This window comes from Akanthomyces muscarius, chromosome 5 (assembly GCF_028009165.1).
Source record: "Akanthomyces muscarius strain Ve6 chromosome 5, whole genome shotgun sequence".
NCBI lineage: Eukaryota > Fungi > Ascomycota > Sordariomycetes > Hypocreales > Cordycipitaceae > Akanthomyces > Akanthomyces muscarius.
Window position 1 is genome coordinate 2,611,167 of NC_079245.1, and position 19,054 is coordinate 2,630,220.

General features: G+C 53.7%; 7 protein-coding genes across 8 annotated transcripts; 3 read left to right on the top strand and 4 right to left on the bottom strand.

Annotated features, from left to right (window-relative positions):
• Window positions 1-503: 503 nt before the first annotated feature.
• On the top strand, window positions 504-4,160 carry LMH87_010170 (uncharacterized protein; the record flags this gene model as incomplete). The annotated part of the gene is made up of 4 exons (XM_056197288.1): window positions 504-630; window positions 692-704; window positions 766-867; window positions 929-4,160. 4 exons carry the CDS (start codon window positions 504-506, stop codon window positions 4,158-4,160), a joined length of 3,474 nt encoding a protein of 1,157 aa, XP_056054353.1.
• A 317-nt stretch (window positions 4,161-4,477) lies between these two features.
• Window positions 4,478-5,941, bottom strand: LMH87_010171 (uncharacterized protein; the record flags this gene model as incomplete). The annotated part of the gene is made up of 1 exon (XM_056197289.1): window positions 4,478-5,941. One exon carries the CDS (start codon window positions 5,939-5,941, stop codon window positions 4,478-4,480), a length of 1,464 nt encoding a protein of 487 aa, XP_056054354.1.
• A 1,819-nt stretch (window positions 5,942-7,760) lies between these two features.
• Window positions 7,761-9,134, top strand: LMH87_010172 (uncharacterized protein; the record flags this gene model as incomplete). The annotated part of the gene is made up of 2 exons (XM_056197290.1): window positions 7,761-8,182; window positions 8,246-9,134. 2 exons carry the CDS (start codon window positions 7,761-7,763, stop codon window positions 9,132-9,134), a joined length of 1,311 nt encoding a protein of 436 aa, XP_056054355.1.
• Window positions 9,135-10,850: 1,716 nt separating this feature from the next.
• LMH87_010173 (uncharacterized protein) lies at window positions 10,851-11,180 on the bottom strand (the record flags this gene model as incomplete). Its single annotated transcript, XM_056197293.1, has 3 exons — window positions 10,851-10,993; window positions 11,049-11,100; window positions 11,160-11,180. The coding sequence occupies 3 exons, from the start codon at window positions 11,178-11,180 to the stop codon at window positions 10,851-10,853; spliced, it is 216 nt and encodes a 71-aa protein (XP_056054356.1).
• Window positions 11,181-11,878: 698 nt separating this feature from the next.
• Window positions 11,879-13,491, top strand: LMH87_010174 (uncharacterized protein; the record flags this gene model as incomplete). Its single annotated transcript, XM_056197294.1, has 5 exons — window positions 11,879-11,932; window positions 11,996-12,060; window positions 12,229-12,541; window positions 12,604-12,735; window positions 12,787-13,491. 5 exons carry the CDS (start codon window positions 11,879-11,881, stop codon window positions 13,489-13,491), a joined length of 1,269 nt encoding a protein of 422 aa, XP_056054357.1.
• Window positions 13,492-13,577: 86 nt separating this feature from the next.
• Window positions 13,578-14,375, bottom strand: LMH87_010175 (uncharacterized protein; the record flags this gene model as incomplete). Of its 2 annotated transcripts, none has more annotated exons than XM_056197296.1 (1): window positions 13,578-14,375. In XM_056197296.1, one exon carries the CDS (start codon window positions 14,373-14,375, stop codon window positions 13,578-13,580), a length of 798 nt encoding a protein of 265 aa, XP_056054359.1. The 2 variants fall into 2 exon arrangements, with proteins under 2 accessions (XP_056054359.1, XP_056054358.1); XM_056197295.1 differs by having other exon boundaries at window positions 13,578-13,781.
• Window positions 14,376-15,064: 689 nt separating this feature from the next.
• On the bottom strand, window positions 15,065-18,733 carry LMH87_010176 (uncharacterized protein; the record flags this gene model as incomplete). Its single annotated transcript, XM_056197297.1, has 1 exon — window positions 15,065-18,733. One exon carries the CDS (start codon window positions 18,731-18,733, stop codon window positions 15,065-15,067), a length of 3,669 nt encoding a protein of 1,222 aa, XP_056054360.1.
• Between the last annotated feature and the right edge of the window lie 321 nt (window positions 18,734-19,054).

The window sequence follows — 19,054 nt, forward strand, 5'->3', positions numbered from 1 at the left end:
CACAACCCGCTCGCTCAGATCTCACAGAAGCCTCATACCAATCTTCTGCAAGCTAAAATTGATATTTGACTGGGTATATAATGCGGTTAAAAATAGTTATACGGAAATGAGACAGAAGCGAGTGCTTGGTTGCCAATTGTTTTAAACAAGCCAGTCCCAAGTAGCAGCAACACACAGATTCAAAGACAAGGGCAACGCTGCAGGTATTATTTTGAAACAATTCTCCGCGAAAAGAAGTCATTAACTACACTATTCCGTACTTTTCACCACATTGCCTCAATGCCTCCTCCCTCTCTGGCGCCTGTTCTCATCGTCCCCCACCTTGAAGCTTGCTATCGGCCCCACTTCAGCGCCTTATCGAGCGACGGCAACTTTTTTTTCTTGCAAAGCATCGCGACTTAGCATTCCGGCCACAGCGAAGCCAAAGCCCTCGATTCCCGCGCGCTCCCACACCACAGTTACTGCTTCGCTCCATAGATGTCTTGCGGGCGGTGACGGACAAGATGGCGGCGATCGACGACGGCTTCGAGGCCCTCCTGGAGCCATTTTACAACGGCAAGAAGCTAACGGACCCAATCTCGACCAAGGAAGACAAATTTCAGCTCTTGCCCGCCTTCCTCAAGGTCAAAGGTACGACATCTGCACAAGCCGTGAGAAGCTCTAGCTCGTCAGCTGCTAATATTATTCATAGGTCTTGTAAAACAGTACGTCTTGCCGCCGAGGTTTGCGCAACTCAAGGAGCAGTCGCTGACTCACTACCTGCAGGCACATCGATTCCTACAATTTCTTTGTCGAGCATGAGATCAAGGATATCGTCCGCGCAAACCGCACGATTCGCAGCGATGTCGATAGCAATTTCTGGCTAGAGTACGTATCTTGCCATTGGGTCCGTTCTCACGGCGCATCGGCACTAACCTCGCCCGCGCAGATTTACAGACATTCGCGTCGACCACCCCCAACGACAAGACTACAAAGAGGCCAAGTCCTCTACCGATGTGACGCCTATGGAATGTCGGCTACGAGATATGACCTACGCTGCTCCAATTCTTGTCGACATTGTATACATTCGTGACAAGCAAAAGATCATCAGACGAAATGTTTCCCTCGGCCGAATGCCTGTCATGCTTCGCAGCTCCAAGTGCCGACTGTCTGGCGCCAATAATGCCCAAATGGAAAAGATGAACGAGTGCCCGCTCGATCCTGGCGGTTACTTCATCATCAACGGTACCGAAAAGGTGATTCTTATTCAAGAACAGCTGAGCAAGAACCGAGTCATTGTCGAGGCCGACGAAAAGAACCACATTATTTCCGCTTCCGTCACGAGCTCTACACATGAGAGAAAATCCAAGACAAACGTCACTTTAAAAAAGGACAGAATTGTTCTGATGCACAATGTCCTGGTCGAGGGTGTCCCCATTGTCATTGTGCTCAAGGCTCTGGGTGGACTTTCCGACTACGAAATTATGCAGCTCGTTGCTGGTGCCGACGGTCGCTACCAAGACGAATTTCTCATCAACTTTGACGAAGCGACGAAAGCTGGTGTCTTTACTCAACACCAAGCCCTCGAGTATATCGGTTCCAGAGTCAAGATGGGTTCGCGTAGAGGCCAATTCGGCCCTCAGGTTCGCCGAAACAATGTCGAAGAGGGCCTCGACGCCCTTGCGAACTTGATCATCGCACACGTTCCTATTGAGGGTCTAGACTTTTACCCCAAAGCCATCTATGTTGCTATGATGACACGCAAAGTTCTTATGGCTGCCCAAGATAGCAAGCTCGTTGATGACAGAGATTTTGTCGGAAACAAGCGACTCGAGCTTGCTGGTCAGCTTCTGTCTCTGCTCTTTGAAGATCTGTTCAAACGATTCATGGTCGAAGTCAAGATGTCCATCGACAAATTCCTGAAGAAAAACAACAGAGCTGTCCCTCTAGATGCTGTCAACATGATTAGCAACCATGCAAACAACATTGGCATGGGAATCAACAGAGCTATCCAGACGGGTAACTGGAGCGTGAAGCGTTTCAACATGAATCGTGCCGGTGTGACGCACGTTCTCAGTCGTCTGAGTTATATTGCAGCTCTTGGTATGATGACTCGTATCAGCAGTCAGTTCGAAAAGACCAGAAAGGTCTCCGGCCCTCGTGCCTTGCAACCCTCTCAGTGGGGTATGCTTTGTCCCTCGGATACTCCCGAAGGTGAAGCGTGCGGCCTCGTCAAGAACCTGGCTCTTATGACCCATATTACGACCAATGTCGACGAAGATCCTGTCAAGAGATGGGTCTTCACTCTTGATGTTGGCGTTGAGCCTATTCGCAACTTCTCCGGCGCAGAGATGCACCGCGAAGGCTCGTATATCATTCACATTAACGGTACGCCATTTGCTCTTACCAGATATCCTAAGAGGTTCTGTTCAAGGTTCCGAACTATGCGCCGGCGTGGCTGGATCTCGCCGTTTGTCAGTATCAGCATCAATCTGCATTTCAACGCCGTACACATTGCCACCGACGAAGGGCGAATTTGCAGACCATATATCATTGTTAAGAATGGTGTGCAAAAGCTGAAGCCAGAACATCTTCGCCTCCTCCAACTCGGCAAAGTCACATTTGACGATTTCTTGCGAAACGGTGTCGTCGAATACCTTGACGTCAACGAGGAACAAGATGCCTTGGTCACAATTTACGAGGACAAGGTTACCATGGGTACCACGCATTTGGAAATTGAACCATTCACAATTCTCGGTGCTGTGGCTGGCCTCATTCCGTTTCCCCACCACAACCAGTCGCCACGTAACACTTACCAGTGTGCAATGGGTAAACAAGCTATTGGTGCCATTGCATACAACCAGTTCAACCGTATCGACACACTTCTATACACACTGGTGTACCCTCAACGGCCAATGGTCATCAGCAAGACTATCCAACTGGTCAACTACGACAAGTTGCCAGCTGGTCAAAACGCAACTGTCGTTGTCATGTCATACTCTGGTTACGATATTGAAGATGCCCTCGTCCTGAACAAGGGCTCTATTGACCGAGGATTTGGCCGTTGCCAAGTGTTTCGCAAATACACCACCGAGTTGCAAAAGTACCCCAATGGTCGTAGAGAACGCATCGGTGATCCTGTCAACGAAGGCGACGGCGACCAGCGAAAGCGCAGCGAGAAGCACAAGGCCCTCGATGACGATGGCCTTGCCATGGTGGGCGGCAGAGTCTTCTCTGGCCAGTCCATGATCAAGAAGGAGACGCCTCTCGATCTCACCACAACGGGCATTGGCTTGGATCGCGGATCTAGCGACTTCCGCGACTCTGCTGTCAACTACCGCATTCCCGATCCCGCCTACATTGACAAAGTTATGATTTCACATACGGAGAAAGATACCACCGTCGTCAAGGTCCAAACGAGACAGACCCGACGACCCGAGCTTGGCGACAAGTTTTCTTCTCGCCACGGTCAAAAGGGTGTCGTGGGTATCATTGTCGACCACGAAGACATGCCTTTTGCCGACAATGGTCTCACGCCCGACATCATCATGAACCCCCACGGTTTTCCCTCTCGAATGACTGTCGGCAAGCTCCTCGAATGTCTGACAGGCAAAGCCTCCATCGTCCACGGCCGTCCTGACTACGGCTTCGGCGACGCCTTCCGCTCACACCCGCTCGAGGAGATGAGCCAAGTCCTCCTGGACCACGGCTTCTCGTGGGAGGGCAAGGACTACTTCACCTCGGGTCTGACCGGCGAGCCGCTTGAGGCGTACATTTTCAACGGCCCCATCTACTACCAGCGTCTCAAGCACATGGTCCAGGACAAGATGCACTCGCGTGCTCGTGGCCCCCGTGCCATCCTCACCCGCCAACCCACCGAAGGTCGTTCGCGCGACGGTGGTCTACGTCTCGGCGAAATGGAGCGTGATTGTCTGATTGCCTACGGCGCCTCGCAGCTGCTGCTCGAGCGCCTCATGATCAGCTCCGACGGCGTCGTCATTGACATTTGCCAGCAGTGCGGCCTCTTTGGCTACAAGGGCTACTGCCAGACGTGCAAGAGCACGCGCGAGGTCACCAAGATGACGATGCCTTACGCAGCCAAACTCCTGGTCCAGGAGCTAATCAGCATGAACGTCGGTGTACGGCTGCAGCTGGCGGACGAATTCCCGCATCCCAAGTAAGCAATGACAAACTGCTTGGGCTTTGGTACTTTGTATATCTGTTTTATCTTCATGAGTGGCTGTATATAGATGGCACTGGAATTTCTTGTTTTCTGACGATTGCATATTGGACGGAGTGTTGGCTTTTGAAGTGGATTAAGGGGATGAATGAAACAATGTTGATGATCTATAAAATAAAGAACCCTTTACCCAACTTTAGTCTACAGTCGAAGTGTATGTCAATAAGGATGCGCCCAAATTCATGCCGTTTCAACCCAAACGCCAACGTCATGTATGGAATATCATTCGTAGCGTATTAACCCTTCTCTGGCCATTGATCAACCCTTAGCTTTGACATGGTCTTTGATCACGCCTTTCAGTCCACCGGCGTTGACCTCAAACTCGGCCGCATCGACGATGCCCTGGCCCGAGGCAGCGACGTGCGGCGCAAACACGACCTTCATCCAGCGCCGCCACGACTTGAGCGTCGGTTCCCGGTCCGCCCCGCCGTCGTCGTAGTCGCCGTTTGCGTCGAGCGGCGCGGCGACCCTCCTCGGCCGCCCGTAGACGGGTCGCTTGAAGAGCGCCACGCGGCACGCAATCTGCGTCGACCACACGAGGCCCAGGCTCGGCGTCTTGAGCGTGTACGACGACCGCGGCTCGTCGCCCCATCCGGTGAACCAGCGCTGCTGGTGGTCGAGGAGCAGCGTCAGCGGCGCCGGCGGCCCGTCGTCCGGCGTCGGCATCGGCATCGACGACGTCGGCGTCGCTTGCAGCGCAGATGGTGGCGGCTGTCTGCTGCGCGACGCCAGCGGGCTCTCCGGCGGCGGCGGTCCCATGGTTGTTGCAGTCGTCCGGTGCGGGAGCCGGAGGTTCTGCTGCAGCGCCGCGGAGCCGCTGCTCGAGGCGAAGCGGTCGGCGACCTGGTTGGCCACGACGACGGCGATGCCGTGCCGGCGCGCGAGGTCGCGCAGGTGGGCGCCCAGGCGCACGAGCTGCGCGCTGCGCGTCGCCATGCTGGCGCCGCCGCGGTTCTCAAACTCGGCGCGGAAGTTGGCGGCGACCGAGTCGAGCACGAGCAGGCCAATGTCGTGGCGCGCCAGCAGCACCGGCACCTGGTACTCGAGGATGTGGTCCTGCGACTCGAGGTCCGGCGTCACGGTGCTGAGGATGTTGTCGAGCGAGGGCCGGTCGGCCAGGTCGAGATGCTGCAGCGCGGCGCTGCCGGCGAGCATCTGCGAGAGGCGCCGCGTCGCGAGCGCCGCCTCGGTCGAAATGTACAGCGCCTGCTTGCCGAGGCCCCGCGGCGCGGGTAGCTGCACGGCCAGGCACAGCGACAGCAGGAACTGCGTCTTTCCGGCGCCGGACTCGCCCGCAAACTCGGTGATGTAGCCTACAGGGACGCCGCCACCCAGCGCCGCGTCGAGTGTGTCGTCTAGCGTGCTGATGCATGGGGTTTGCTCGAGTTCAGCAGCAATCGGCTCCGGGTGTGCTTCTGATTCGCTGGCCGTTGGACCATCTTCCGCGGCTCCTTCCACTTCCTCATTCTCCTCGGTTCTTTTTTCTGTCGGTTTCGGGGCCGCTAGGGGCTTTTCGGGCGTCAGGTCATCGGCGAGGGAGGCTTGCACGGCGGCGATGAAGCGCTTGAGGTCGAGGAGCGGTATGCGCGTCTGCTTGGCGAGGTCGACGGGGTGCTGCGTGAGGAGGTCCGCCGTGGACAGGGACTGCTGCTCAATCACTGGGAGCAGCGCGGAAAACGGTCCTGTGGGAAACGACGGCAGTATCCTGAGAAGGTCCGTCATTGGTGGCGCTGAAGCTGGTGTTTCTGCTGATCGTGTGCCGGCGACGTCATGGACGTGAATTACGCGTCCGACGCGTAAAGTAGCAGCGACTGCGAGGTATAGCTTCAGTATATGCTTAAGCCGGCATTACGCGCGATATCTGCGACGTGTTCGCGTTATTTGTCTGTCGCTGTGAAGTAGATTGTGGATTATGCGAGTTTTCATTCTTGTCATGCTGCTTGGATGAAGAAGCTAAAAAGTCATGGTTCAGTGGTTTTGAAGTTCTCACGGGTAACCCAGTTTAGCTCCACAAGCCAAATGTATGTCAGTTGGGAAGTTTCGACCACCGCACGAAAGATGTGACTCGATTTTATCGCCAAAGCACTGATATATATCACTCAAGCACATAATAATTAGAATTCAGCACACAATTGAGGAACGAGCTCATTATGAGTGCGTTATCGTTTGACGACTTCTCGGCTCTCGAGCTACCCTGTACACAATTGCACCAGAGCTCGCTCGTTTAATTGCCAAGCCTGCAATCGAATCAAAAGAGGTTGGTTCATCGAATATGGTTTCTCTGATCTAGTCAAGCTTTTATGTTATAATTCCCCATGACCACGTTGAGCACCTGCCAGGCCGGCTCGGTGTAGGACAGGCGTAGTCAAGCTTGGAACGTGGACAACAGGGATACCAGTGCGACAGGTGCGAAATACGATGCTAGTGCGAAGCGTAATAATTTTGAGTTGACAGCGACTCGATCAATCTCAAGACGTTCCCGCGACGCTACCCGTACCTTGCTACTCATACGCTCTCATCAACTAGCACTGAAGCTATTCACGGTTCTAAGTGAGCAGAAAGTCGAGTTGAATCTCTATAACAGAAAGCCATCCGACGTGTGGGCAAACTACACCTTTTTGAGGCTTGACTAGTTTGCCGACCGGCGACCTTGTTCTGCGGCTGAAAACCAGGATCGACAAGGTATCGGCCGCACAATTTCCTTTGTTTTCCTATGGGCCAGCCATCGGACTGACTATTTTTCTCGACTAGTACCAAGACAGTAGCCGTCACCGCCACTGGGCCACCGCAAGGGAGGAAGAAAAAACGTGTTGGCTGAGGTCGCTCGACACCTTGTCTCAACACCAATCATGAGTGGAATAGAGCCTCCCAAAACTGGCAGCTTTCTCACGGGTACAGATGCGATGCGCCGCTCGTTCTACTGTCATGCAATGCAACCTTGGCAAGCTTAATTCTCCAGAAATCTTCTGTGCAGCAACGGAAAAGGGAGCAAGCCGGGGTCCTCTTGGCTCTCAACTAGCGCATTCAGCTCTCTGCAAGCCACCGCGAAATGTCCAATTTTGGCTGGGCAAGGCTACCCGCGCCTCCACGTCCTTGCTGGCAAGGCGCACCAGGTCGCTGGCTAAGATTGTTTTTAGCGGTTCCACAAGGGTAAGCTTCTATTAATGTGCGGGATTGGGTTGCCGTTGGCTGGGCCGCGCTGTCAGTCTCGCTCTCGAGGCGGCGGGCGTGGCGGGCAAGCTGTCGCCCAGCTACAGACGGAACAGCTTCAGCCCTGGGGCCCAAGACGGGGCCGGCTTCGCAGCTGACTGCCTCCTCTTTGCGGGTTCATAAACCAATTTACCTGTTGCGGATTGTTTCCTTCTCAGCATGTGCTGTTGCCGATCTGTGAAACTTTTCTCTCATCCGAGCTCTCTCCTGCAACCGCTCGCCTGGCTTACACAGTCCTCCTTTGAACTCACCGAGTACCTACCCATTCACCAAGCACCAGGACAACACAAATCACGAAATAAAACAGCCTGTTACTAGAGAGAGGAACACAATGAAGACTTTCACTGTCGCCGCGGCAGCTCTCGCCACTGTCGAGGCGCGGAACCTTGCCAGAATGGAAGCACAGCCTACAGTGCCGGCCATCTTTGCTCTCGATGGCTTCTCACCGGTCCCTACGACACCTCCGGCGCCCGAACATGTCGCTGCACGAGCGGACAGCAGTTCTCCCGTACTCCTCTACAATACCGGAAACACCTGCGGCTATGTCTCTGGCGTCTCCAGTGCACCGTACTATTGCATCAACAAGGGCGACTACTGTGCCCTGAGCACGTCTGCCAGTGGCAGAGTTGGACGCATTGCTTGCTGCGGCGCCAGCGAGTGCAACTTTCGAACAACTTGCGTCAGCTCTGCCGACATCTACACAAACAAGGCCTGTAACGAGGAATGCCGCGACAACATATACATTGTCAAGTGGTAAGCTTCTGGTGTAGTCATTTGTTACTCATGCAAGATCGAAAGCTAACATACATTCCTCAGTACCGATGCCCTGTACCCTTTCTGCAACACAGTTTCCTTTCCGGGAGGCGCCATTGATTATGCATGCGGCATCTCGGACATTAGAACATACCAGGTCCTTCAGACTAGCTACTCTGGCCAGGTCAATCCCCAGAGCTACACGGAGTACACCGTCACAGGGTCTGCTTCTGGCTCCTCAAGGTCAGGATCTGCCACTGGAGCGCCAGCGCCAACCCGTACCAGCATCACGTCTAGCACCAGCAGCACCAGCAGCGGCAGCGGCAGCGGCAGCACCTCGCAACCGACCAACGAGAACAAGTCTAGCAAGAGCGGCACACCCGTCGGAGCCATCGTTGGCGGTGTCGTTGGAGGTGTCGGGGCAATTGCGCTCATCGGCATTGGCATTCTGCTTTTCCTCCGCAACAAAAAGAAGAAGAACATCCAGCAAAGCCCTCCTGCGCCGCTCATGAGCCAGCCTCAGAATGGTGGTGCTCCTCATCCGCCATCACAGTACGGCTATCCTCCTGATGCCACCAACGCCGCCTACTCGACCTCTCCCAGCGCCGCCGGTGCCTACTACCCCCCTCAGCAGCAACAGGGCTCCCCGAGTCCCAACTTTCCTTACAGCCAACACTCGGTCAGCCCTGTCGCGAGCTACGCGCCGCAGCAATATGGACAGCAGGGCTTCGGACAGCAGCCTTATCAGCAGGCTGGCTCGCCACCACCCATGCAGCAGCACGCTGGCTCGCCGCCGCCTATGCAGCAGCAGCATGCTCCGCCAGCCGCGGGCGGCGTTGCCGGTGCTGCCGCAGGAGCTGCTGCTCACAAAGGCGCCCCGTCTGGCCCCGTCCACGAGGCGCCGACGGCCAACTCTGCCGGCCACCGTGGCGAGATGCAAGAACTAGAGTAGACGTTTAATGCGGAATGGGATCAAATTCGGCGTACCATGAGAGAAATTTCTCGTTATCTTTTTCTAATTTGTGTAAATAGTTGTCAGAGGGCGGTTTTCACGTAAAACCGATGCTTGCATATATTGAAATATAGGCGTTATCACATATGCCGAGGCTTTCTGTGATGTACGCTCCTTAGGACAAACTGAAACGTTTAGACATATCTATGTTAAGGTGCGTGAGAGAGAATGCCGTTTGCCCCCGTCCCGCAGCCAGCGCTACACTCACAAGGGCTCCCTTCTACAAAGCAGGAGAACGAGTGGCAAGGATATAACAATGACAGCCTGCTGCAATATCGTGATCCCATGGCACTCACTGTACGTCCATTGACGTCTGCCCCGTCGGATAGAAGAAACTCGGCCACAAGGACGTGCTATTTCTTAACAGCGCCTTGCAAAGCCGTGCCCATTTCTTTCCACCGCCAACATATTAATATCAACCCTAGCGGCCAGCAACAGCTGCGCATCGTGGATCATCCCTTTACGAGCAGCGTACTGTAGCAGAGACTCTCCGGTTCTTGGACCAAGAGCACGATTGAAACAAAAGTGGAGAAAAACTGCAATTGCAGTTTTTCTCCATTTTTATTGTTTTCTCCCCACTTTTACGGTCCTATCGAATGATATACTGCTGAGCTCTACTGAGTAACATGGCAAATCTTGCCTAACGACATTTCCTTATAAGCAGACCTTGACTGATGTCACTATGAAGCACTGCTCCTTTGTTGAGCACGCGGCCTTCCATTGGCTTGCTATCCGCTGGATCGCGCAAATTCTTCTTCCTGTGCCCCTGACACTTGCAGCCGACAATTTCTGGTAACAAGCTGAGAGAACATACTGGTAGAGAGATGGCACGAGAAACCCAGATGCCGCAACAAACGTGGGTGAAAACTCGTTTTTTTTTACCCACTTCTACAGCTCTAAATGAAATTAAGCTCGTCCTGCATTAAAACATAACTGGGGCTTATTGAAGACTGTCAAACAGGAAGAGTGGGAGTATATTGAAGAGGAGACGCAGAAGAGAAGGCGCGACAATAAGGAGACTGAGATTGTTGTACGTAGTAAACTAATTTATTCCCAATAGCGGAAGAGAGCAGATAGTAAATGGGTTGCTCAAAATCATCTACTCTAATCCAGCCGCAAGGCAAGTACACCATGGAATTTCCAGCGAGAAAGCTTTCAGCCAGCGGACTCAACGAGACACCTTGGATGGAGCTCCGCACGACATCACTGTGTCTACAAACCACCACCAGCTCGAGGTTGGTGATTGCGCTGACGACTGTCTGGACATCCCGTTCGCCTAGTTCGAAACACTCCTACTCAGTAGCCCCATCTGCAACTCCTGGCCTCACACACAGATTTGGCCCAGGCATCCGGGTCATGCAAAATGTCAATCCTTGCATGGCAAAAGCAAGCTCATTGGAAAGGCTATGCAGCAACGCTAGCCACCGTGCCATCTCGAGCACACCTTGGCATAGGCAAAAACACTGCACGGAGTATACTCTAATAAAGCTGAACAGGGGCATGAATTTGTGTAGGCGCCGTTCTTGTGGGGTATTATAAAGAGTAATAAGCTGCCGGTCGTCGCTGGGATGACTTCTCCTTCAATCCTTTCACTCCTCACTGAAATAACTTTGTTACCTCACAATATTGTCTTCATGGCGCTAACTGTGGAAGCCATCATTGCTCTTGCCGGTGTGCTCTTGGGCCTTCCGGCAATCGCTCTCTCGTCTTGGCAGATTTGGAAATGGCGAAGTACCCGCCAGCAGCCTGCTGTAGCTCCAAGCAAGTCACAACGCAAGACTTCAACCTCGAAACGGCGACTAACACCCAATGTATTAGATGACGGTGGCAATTCAGACACTACAATGCCTCTACCGTTGACACAGCAGCCGACCTCAGACAATGATACCGGCCGACAGTCGAGCCACTTAACGGTCAGCTAGAATCGGTGCATCGAGATCGTTGTGTGGAGAGCGATATACTAACTGACCGGCTACAGGTATCCATCCACTTGGGCCAAGTAGCCGGCAGGTATCAACAGACTGGTGTATGTCCTAGTTGATTCCACAGCCACGGCATTTTGCTTCACGACAGCAGAGCGAGTTGGTTACAATGGCGGGCGGTGCTTCTCTCTGCCCAGGCTGTGACTCTGGCATCAGACACCGGCAGGGGCTGAAGTGGACGTTGTGTTGCAAAAAAAAAAAGAAAAAAAGAAAAAAGAGATCGAGATGTATTCTGCTGAGTATTCCAGGGCGGTCTCGCTGTCTTTCGCTCAGTATTTATTCATTACAGCGAAGGGGGTGGCTTTTTAGAGCCGAGATGGCCAAACGAGTTAAGCATCAAGCTGAATAAATAGCCATCGAGAGCGGGTTGATGGCTTGAATAATACAGTGAACTTATCGCGTATGCGTGACTGCGTAGATTGACTTACTGCTGGACGAGCCCTCTGAGTTCGAATGCTTGCGATAGACGAGATGGACTGCTGACAAATGCGACTCGACGGGTTTGTGGCATGGCATTCAATGTCTGTAGCTTCAGCAAGCTCCGAGACGAAATGGATGACAAAAGCTTGGCGGGTTTTATTGCCAACGCGGGACTAGTGCCGAACTGATCTATTTACGCCATTCATCGCCATTCAAACCTTCCAAAAGATTCACAGTCTTTTTTTTTTTTTTTTTGCTTCATAAAATACGAAATCGGAATCGATGAAGGTCAGAGAACGAACTGTTTGCCATACTTGCCGAGACCGTAAGCTTGGTGTAAGATTCTTCTTGTCTCTTCTGGACGCGCCAAGTTGTAGATTGACTCACATGTAAAGACAGTGCGACGGGAAACTTCCCGCTTGCTCCCAGTGTCTACACTCTGATCGCTCATGCGGCGGCTACCAGTATGATCTAATATTTGTAGATCCGATCACGTCAATCAAGCCGAAAGACAAAAGACGCAAACAAAGGCAAAAGTCAACGCTGCCGGATGTGCCGACCGTGCCAAAGGCAGTCCTCAGCCCGTGTCTTGCATGGCATGTGAACGACATGCTGTCACTAATAGCCCATAGCTTCATACCAACACAGAAGAGTACAGAAACTCGTCCGAAATCGCTCACTGCTTCGTCTCGGATTTGTGGCGCCTGGATGGAAATAGTGCCAGAGCTCACGACAACGGGCCACCAGGGCAAGGCCTTGCAAGCCTCCATCAGAGCTTTTGCCATGGCGATTCTTTCACAAAAGTCCTCAGAAGCTTCTTCTATTGTCGAGGCTTTGGCTGCTCACGGTACCGCCCTTCGCTCCGTTCACGGTGCGATACGCAACTCTCAAATGAGAAAGCCAGACGAGTTGTCGGCAGCCATCATGTTTCTGACTTTGTCTGAGGTGCGCATAAGGAGATTCGTTGCCCAAGCCTATAGTGACTTACCAACTGCTAAATAATAAAGGTTTTGCTACCGTGTGGCAGCTCGTCTGAGTCCCATGTCGCTGCGCTGGTGCAGCTCATGCACGCTCAAGGACCAAGCTACTATAGCAGTGGAACACCCTACGGATTGTTCATCGGCTTTCGGCCCCCCATCGTGAGTTTCCCTATAGAAGAAAGTAGCACCGGCCGATGCTAAAACTACCAGGTGGTCTGGCACATATGGAACAGAAAGGCAATCTTTCTTGGAACACCTGACTGGGCAACAATCCCGTTTCAAGAAACTCCTGCAGATCCTCTACAGTCGCTCATGACCATAGGAGCTTGTATAGCAACTATGCTCGAGACCATGGATGTGCTTGGCAGCTCATTTGAGCCCAGACAAGCTTTGGCATGTCTCGGCTCGTTGAAAGACATCATGGCAACCCTGGACAATTGGAAGGAAGTCTACACGACAAGTATATTTCAGCAGGAGGATCATGACTTGGGCAAGTCGATTCCAATGGACGATATCCTTTATCATGACATCACCGAAGCCAACAGCCTCACTCACTACTGGGCGTTCTGCATTATTTGCGCCGTGCAAGCTCAGTCGCTTCAGAGGCAATTGGGCGTGGCCAGAGCTCTGCCGCTGGAGCTCGCAATCCCCGAATCCACTCTCCAATCAAACGCCGTCTCCATCATGAGGAGTGTGAGATACCTAACACGGGAAGAAGTAAAACTATACGGGGCCGTCTCTCTCATGCTCCCCCTCAAGGTTTCAGACGAGTATTTAGAACGCCTGGGAGGGTCCAGCTTCACAGCCCTACGAAAAAGTGCCACGCAGAGTATCGCGCTTACAGGGCACCATTACCTTAACAATTTTGTTTCGTCGGACCTCAGAATCTTATGGCCGATGCAAAATGTAAATTGACAAGGCCTGAAAGAGGCCACACACTAGCTAGGATACCTGTACATGGGTGAATATAGACGGACATGCATGTGTGTTTCTCTTGCAGTTCATTCGGCAGTACCATGACGAAGAATCTCCGTCTTCTTTCCAGGCTTCAACCAGCGAATCCTGTCCTTCACGTCCGCCGCATCAAACACCGTCGCTGCCTGGGCGCCATCTTCCGAGAAGTGGCCCCAGCCGTCGCAATGCATGGGAATGGCCACGTCCACGTCGAGGTCCCGTACCAGCCGAACGGCATCGGCGCTGTCCATTGTAATCTTCAAAGGCGGATCAGCAATTGGAACCGACGCTGCGCCAATATTGATCAAGGCTGCCTGGATGTTGAACCGATCCTTGATGGTCGCGAGCTCCTCAGTGTAGATGGTGTCGCCCGAGAAGTAGACGCCGTTTGGCTTCCCATTCGTCTGACCGAAACCCGGGCCAGACAGGACAAAGCCGATACACTCTCCGCCCGGGAGATGCTGGCACGGCGTGGCTGTGAGCTCAAACTGCACGTTGCCGATGCTAAACGAGACCGTCTCCCAGGGCGCCATGCCACGGACAGAGGGCCGAGGCGCGAGCTTCCTGGCCCCGTCCTGGGTGGTGAATACGCGTCGACCGTCGAGCAGCTGCCGACCGAGCTCGTCGAGATTGTCGGGGTGGTCTTCGTGGCTCAGAAGCACGGCATCGATGGTGGGTAGGTCTGCCAGGCCGAGCGCCGGCGGCAAGGTGTTCTTCAGCACGAAGTAGCCCCTATCCCACTCCGACCCGGCAGGGGAAAAGAAGGGATCGGTGATGAAGTTGATGCCGTTGACCTCCAAGACTGCCGTGGCAGTTCCAATAAATGTAATGTTGACAGATGCCATTTTTTTTTTTTTTTGCTTCAATATGTAAGATGTACTTGGTTGAGAGAAGGTTGGATGCTGAGGAGGGCAGAGTGAGTCTAGGAAACGGCGGTCGACTGGACTTTTATAATTTGGGAAACCAGCCATTGTGATGGAAACGTCAAAAGCAGAAAGCACATTATTAATCCAATGGCTATGCTCGCAAATCATGCTTTCGAATCGCGGTGCATAGCGAACCGACTGATGCCACAGCTTCTTGTTGACGACTTGCTTGGACCCCACTCCCATTGGCTTGGTCTTGGCGGGTAAAGATGCCCAAACGGGTAATTGGGATTTTGGGCCGGGTCGGCCAGACAAGAAGCGCACTGTGGCAGGAAGAGCATGTGCCAAGGCAAGGACTTGATTAATGATCTTGCGAGCCTCGTCCGTAGCGGCCGCTCTCGGCCACAGGAGTTTCGCAGTTTTTTTTGACGGCACGGGCGGGAATAAGGGATCAACGTCTTCCAAGAAAGAGTAACGTACAGTGACACTAAAAGAAGCATAAAACTTCAGAAAAGAAGCATGTCCGGAACACAGTGATTTATTAGCGGCATGAAATACAATGATACACGCTTTGTATTATGCTATCAATCTACGCCATGGACATATACAGCAACCATGCAGTCTCAGCCTCACACGTACACACGCAATGCCAATCTGTGCACTTTCCTCTACAGACCCGCCGGCTCATAGTAGTCCCTGAAACGGTCTGTTTCCTCCCACCGCACATTGTAAACCACATTCCAGCACGCCAGCAGTAGCACAGGAAACCTCGTCGTCCAAAAGCTCAGGTAGCCATCCGGCAGCGGCCCAACGGTACGCTGCAGGCTGTCCGACATGTCCTCGTAGTGATTACGCTTGTTGCGCAGGGCGCGCAGCAGATCCAGTAGACGAGAGCCCGTGTACTTTCGCTGTTTGCCGAGCGAGTCGACGAATTCGCGCGGCAGGTGCTTTAGGAAATCGCCCCGGGTTACCTCGGGCGCGTGGCGCTCAAGCTCCTGGAGAGCAGGCGAGGGGGGATCCCTCGGCTCCTTTTCGAAGTGGTCCGACACATCACATAGAAACGCCAGTCGCTTCCTAGCTGACCAGAAGAACGGATGTGCCATGACCTCGCGCGCGGGCGGACGCCGCTTGGGATCCGCGTCCAACATGGACCCAATCAAGTCCTTGGCCTCGGAAGCAAAATCGCCCAGCGAATCGAGCAGGTTCAAGCTATATTCACCCTTTCGAATATTAACCTCTCTCATGTATCGATCGCCACAGTCGAAAGGATGCGAGCCGTTAGTCAGAACATAAAAGAACACCAGCCCAAGAGAGAAAATGTCAATGGCACGAGTCGCGCGACGGCTGCCTGGCATGAGACCGTCATTCACAAGAACCGAGCCAGAGCCGCTATGTGTGCTGGCGTCGACCATGGAAATGTCGCGTGCATCATCATCCAGCAGCAGCTCTGGCGCACGCCAGCCCGACGTTCCGGCGGCGCGGCCAGTAGTAGCTCCGAAAGATGACTGACCTCCCTCAAGCTTCTTGCACAGACCGAAATCAGACACCAAGAGTCTGGCTTTGCCATCCTTCATCATGTTGACAAGGATATTTTGGGGCTTCAAATCACGGTGTACAATCCGCAGATTATGCAGGTGGCTGATGCCATTGGTAATTTGATACAACACACCAGGGAGATCCATCCTGCCTGCAGTGGCCAGCTCTCGGTGGGCATGAGGTCTCTCCACGACATCGGCCAGCGATGCCGCACATCGCTCCAGCGCAATGTACAAGAAGCCGTCTTGCTCCTGCTGTGAATAGTATCGGATGACATTGGGATGATCATCACTTTCGCGTAGCAATCTGGTTTCTTGCGAGGCAATGTCGTAGAAATGAATCAGCATGCGCTTCACCGCGACGTCGCGGCCATCAAAGCGTCCCGCAAAGACGAGGGTGCCGTTGCTTCCCGTGCCGAGCTGAACCTCGGTGTCCACTTCGATATTGCCCATGCGCACAATAGGGTTGGTGACGGCGCTCATGTCGTTATTAACGGTCATGACATCAGGTTGAAGGCTGGGCTTATCTCCAAGACGCTTGGCATTCTTGACAGCCTCCTCAACAGTTGAGGCGGCGGGTTCATCATCACGAGACTGCGAGCCTTCACGCTGCTTCTTGGGACGGTGCTTAACTCCGCCACGTCGGCCACGGTGAGCCTTCTTCTTCCCTTTGAATGGAGTTTCGGGCCCATCCCCGTTAGCCTCCTCGCTAGAAGCCTTTTCCCTGTCGTCATCTTCTGGCTTGGGCGTTTTTTGTCTGTCTGGCGAGCTAATGCCTTTGTCCTCGGGGCTGGCGGGAACAGAGGCTTTGGCATCTTTATCGGCTGGGGTTATGTCTTTTTGAGTTGATTTGGACTCGGCATCATCCTTCTTGCCAATGTCGGTAGCTTGGTCGTCCTTGACGATTTCACTCTTCACTTCTCTGGCGCTATGATCTTGCTTATCTTCTGGAAGAGTCTCCGAGAATAAGAGTGTCTGGACTTCCTCAACCAAGCCCTTATGGCCTTTGGAACGAAGTCTGTGATATGAGCGACGAAGCTTCTTCTGATTGTATACAATGGCAGCAAAGAAGAGAATGATGAGAATCGGGTTGCTCACGAAGTCGTAAACACTGTTTGCCGCGCTTTGAGGGAGAGATTTGACCTTGGTAATAATAGTAGGTTCCTCAGTGATGGCGGCTGCCTCATCTCGCAATGCAGGGTTGTTTTCGGGTCGCTGGACAACTTCGTCATTGGACTTGCCGGGCAAGCTCCGGAATTGGTTGTTATCTCGCCGGATCGACTCCAAGAAATGGGTACCGACGAGCGCCTTGCTGATGCGAGATTGGCTAATGGTATCCGAGGATGGAAGCATATCCCACCAATCCGGGCTTGCAATCTGGGCGAGAGGTGCGCTGGTAATGAGCGGGTATGCTTGTCCAGACATGGCATACCAGCTGCCCGTCTCAGTCTGATTCAAGAATATACTGTTCATGCGCATCTGCTTCTCATTTTTGTCGCGAGCTGGCATTGGCGGCTGAGGTAGGACAACAAGCTGCGGGTTGCTGCCAGTGACAGCATCCCAGGGTCGGCAAACGTCAAACACACTGGCGACGGGAGCGGCAAACTTGTCGGAGAAGAGAGGTATCGGCTTGTCCTTGTTTGACTGGTCGAACGCATAGACTTTGCCGTTGTGCTGGCTCGTCATGTATCGATTGTCAAGAGAACTGTGATATTGCAGGTAGAGATCACTGTCAAAGGTGTTGGGACCCCATTCGGAGTATTTCAGGGTGGCAATGGGGCGGCCGTCAGAGCCTTGAATGCCGACAGAGTACTCCGTTCTGCCCAAGGTGATGGTTCCGGTCGTGAGACATTCTTCATTGTCGCGATCGTCAAAGGTGTTGGCTTGTCGGCAAAAGTCGTCGGTGTTGACGTGGGAGCCACTGGATCCAAACCACTTGAGGACTCGGCCGGTGGCGGCGTCGAGAGTCACCATGGTAGTCTTTTTGTCGCCTGTGTAGACAATACCGCCCTCGAGATCCGTATACGGGGAGAGCTGCTCAACGAGGCTCTTCATGGTGAAGCCCGTCTTGACGAGACCCGCTTCGGGGTCGGGTCGCCAGATGAATATGCCACCATTGGAATTGGGCTCGACGACCCAGAGATAGTGGTCAACGGGAGTGTAGTCGTCGTCGAGGATGGAGTTGTTGAGGCGGTAGTGTTTGGTCTCGACCATGGGTAGATCGACTTCGAGGTGCCAGCGCTGTTTACCGGTGTTGCGGTCGCTGGCGTACAAATCTCCATCGACGGTCGCCAGAAGAACAAAGTCTTCCACTTCCCAATCCTCCAGGTTCCGCGCATTCTGCGGCGCTGTCAGCCCCGAAGCTGGGATGCTACGAGGTCGAAGATCGCTGGGGGGTCTTGGTGCTCGGACGGGCTCGGCCGGAGCTAAAGTTGCAATGGCGCTCTCATCGTCGGGTATGATGATGTGACGTTTATGGTTTTGTCGGCTGGAGCTTCGGGCAGTGTACCGGGGCTTGTTGGGGGCGCCGGTGGCCTTGCTCGCCTGACTGGTTACGGCATCGATGGACGAGGCGGCCCAGCGGGCAGAATCATCGACGGATACCCTGTCGTTGTGTATATCGTGGTTCGCGTGCGGCGAGCCCGAGTGGACGGCTTGAGGTTGATGCTGCTGATGCTGCTGCTGCGGTTGCTGCTGGGCATCGGCAAGCTGAAGCCACGGGATAAGAATGATGGCGAATGCGAGTAATAACCTATTCTGATGAGCGGATCGCCACCCGTCGCCGGGACGGCGCCGCAACATGATGTCGGCGGGCGTGCGAGCGAGATGGGTTATTAAGCAAGCCTGTTAATGGCATCAAGGCCACATGAGCGATGACGGTTCAACCAGGGCGTATCCAGCAGATGCTGTCGGGCGGGAGCATCAGCCATGCCCAGGGCGGTCGAGGCAAAGGGTCGGCGAGGATGGAGAGGATGCAACAACAATGGCATGCGACGGTCGCAGACGGATGAGTGACGATGTATGCTGTATTACGCTGGTTGTAGAAGAGAGAGCTATCCGTTTGATTGCGTGGAGGAGATGGAAGAGAAGCGGAGACAGAGGCAGACGGGTGGCCGCTGACTC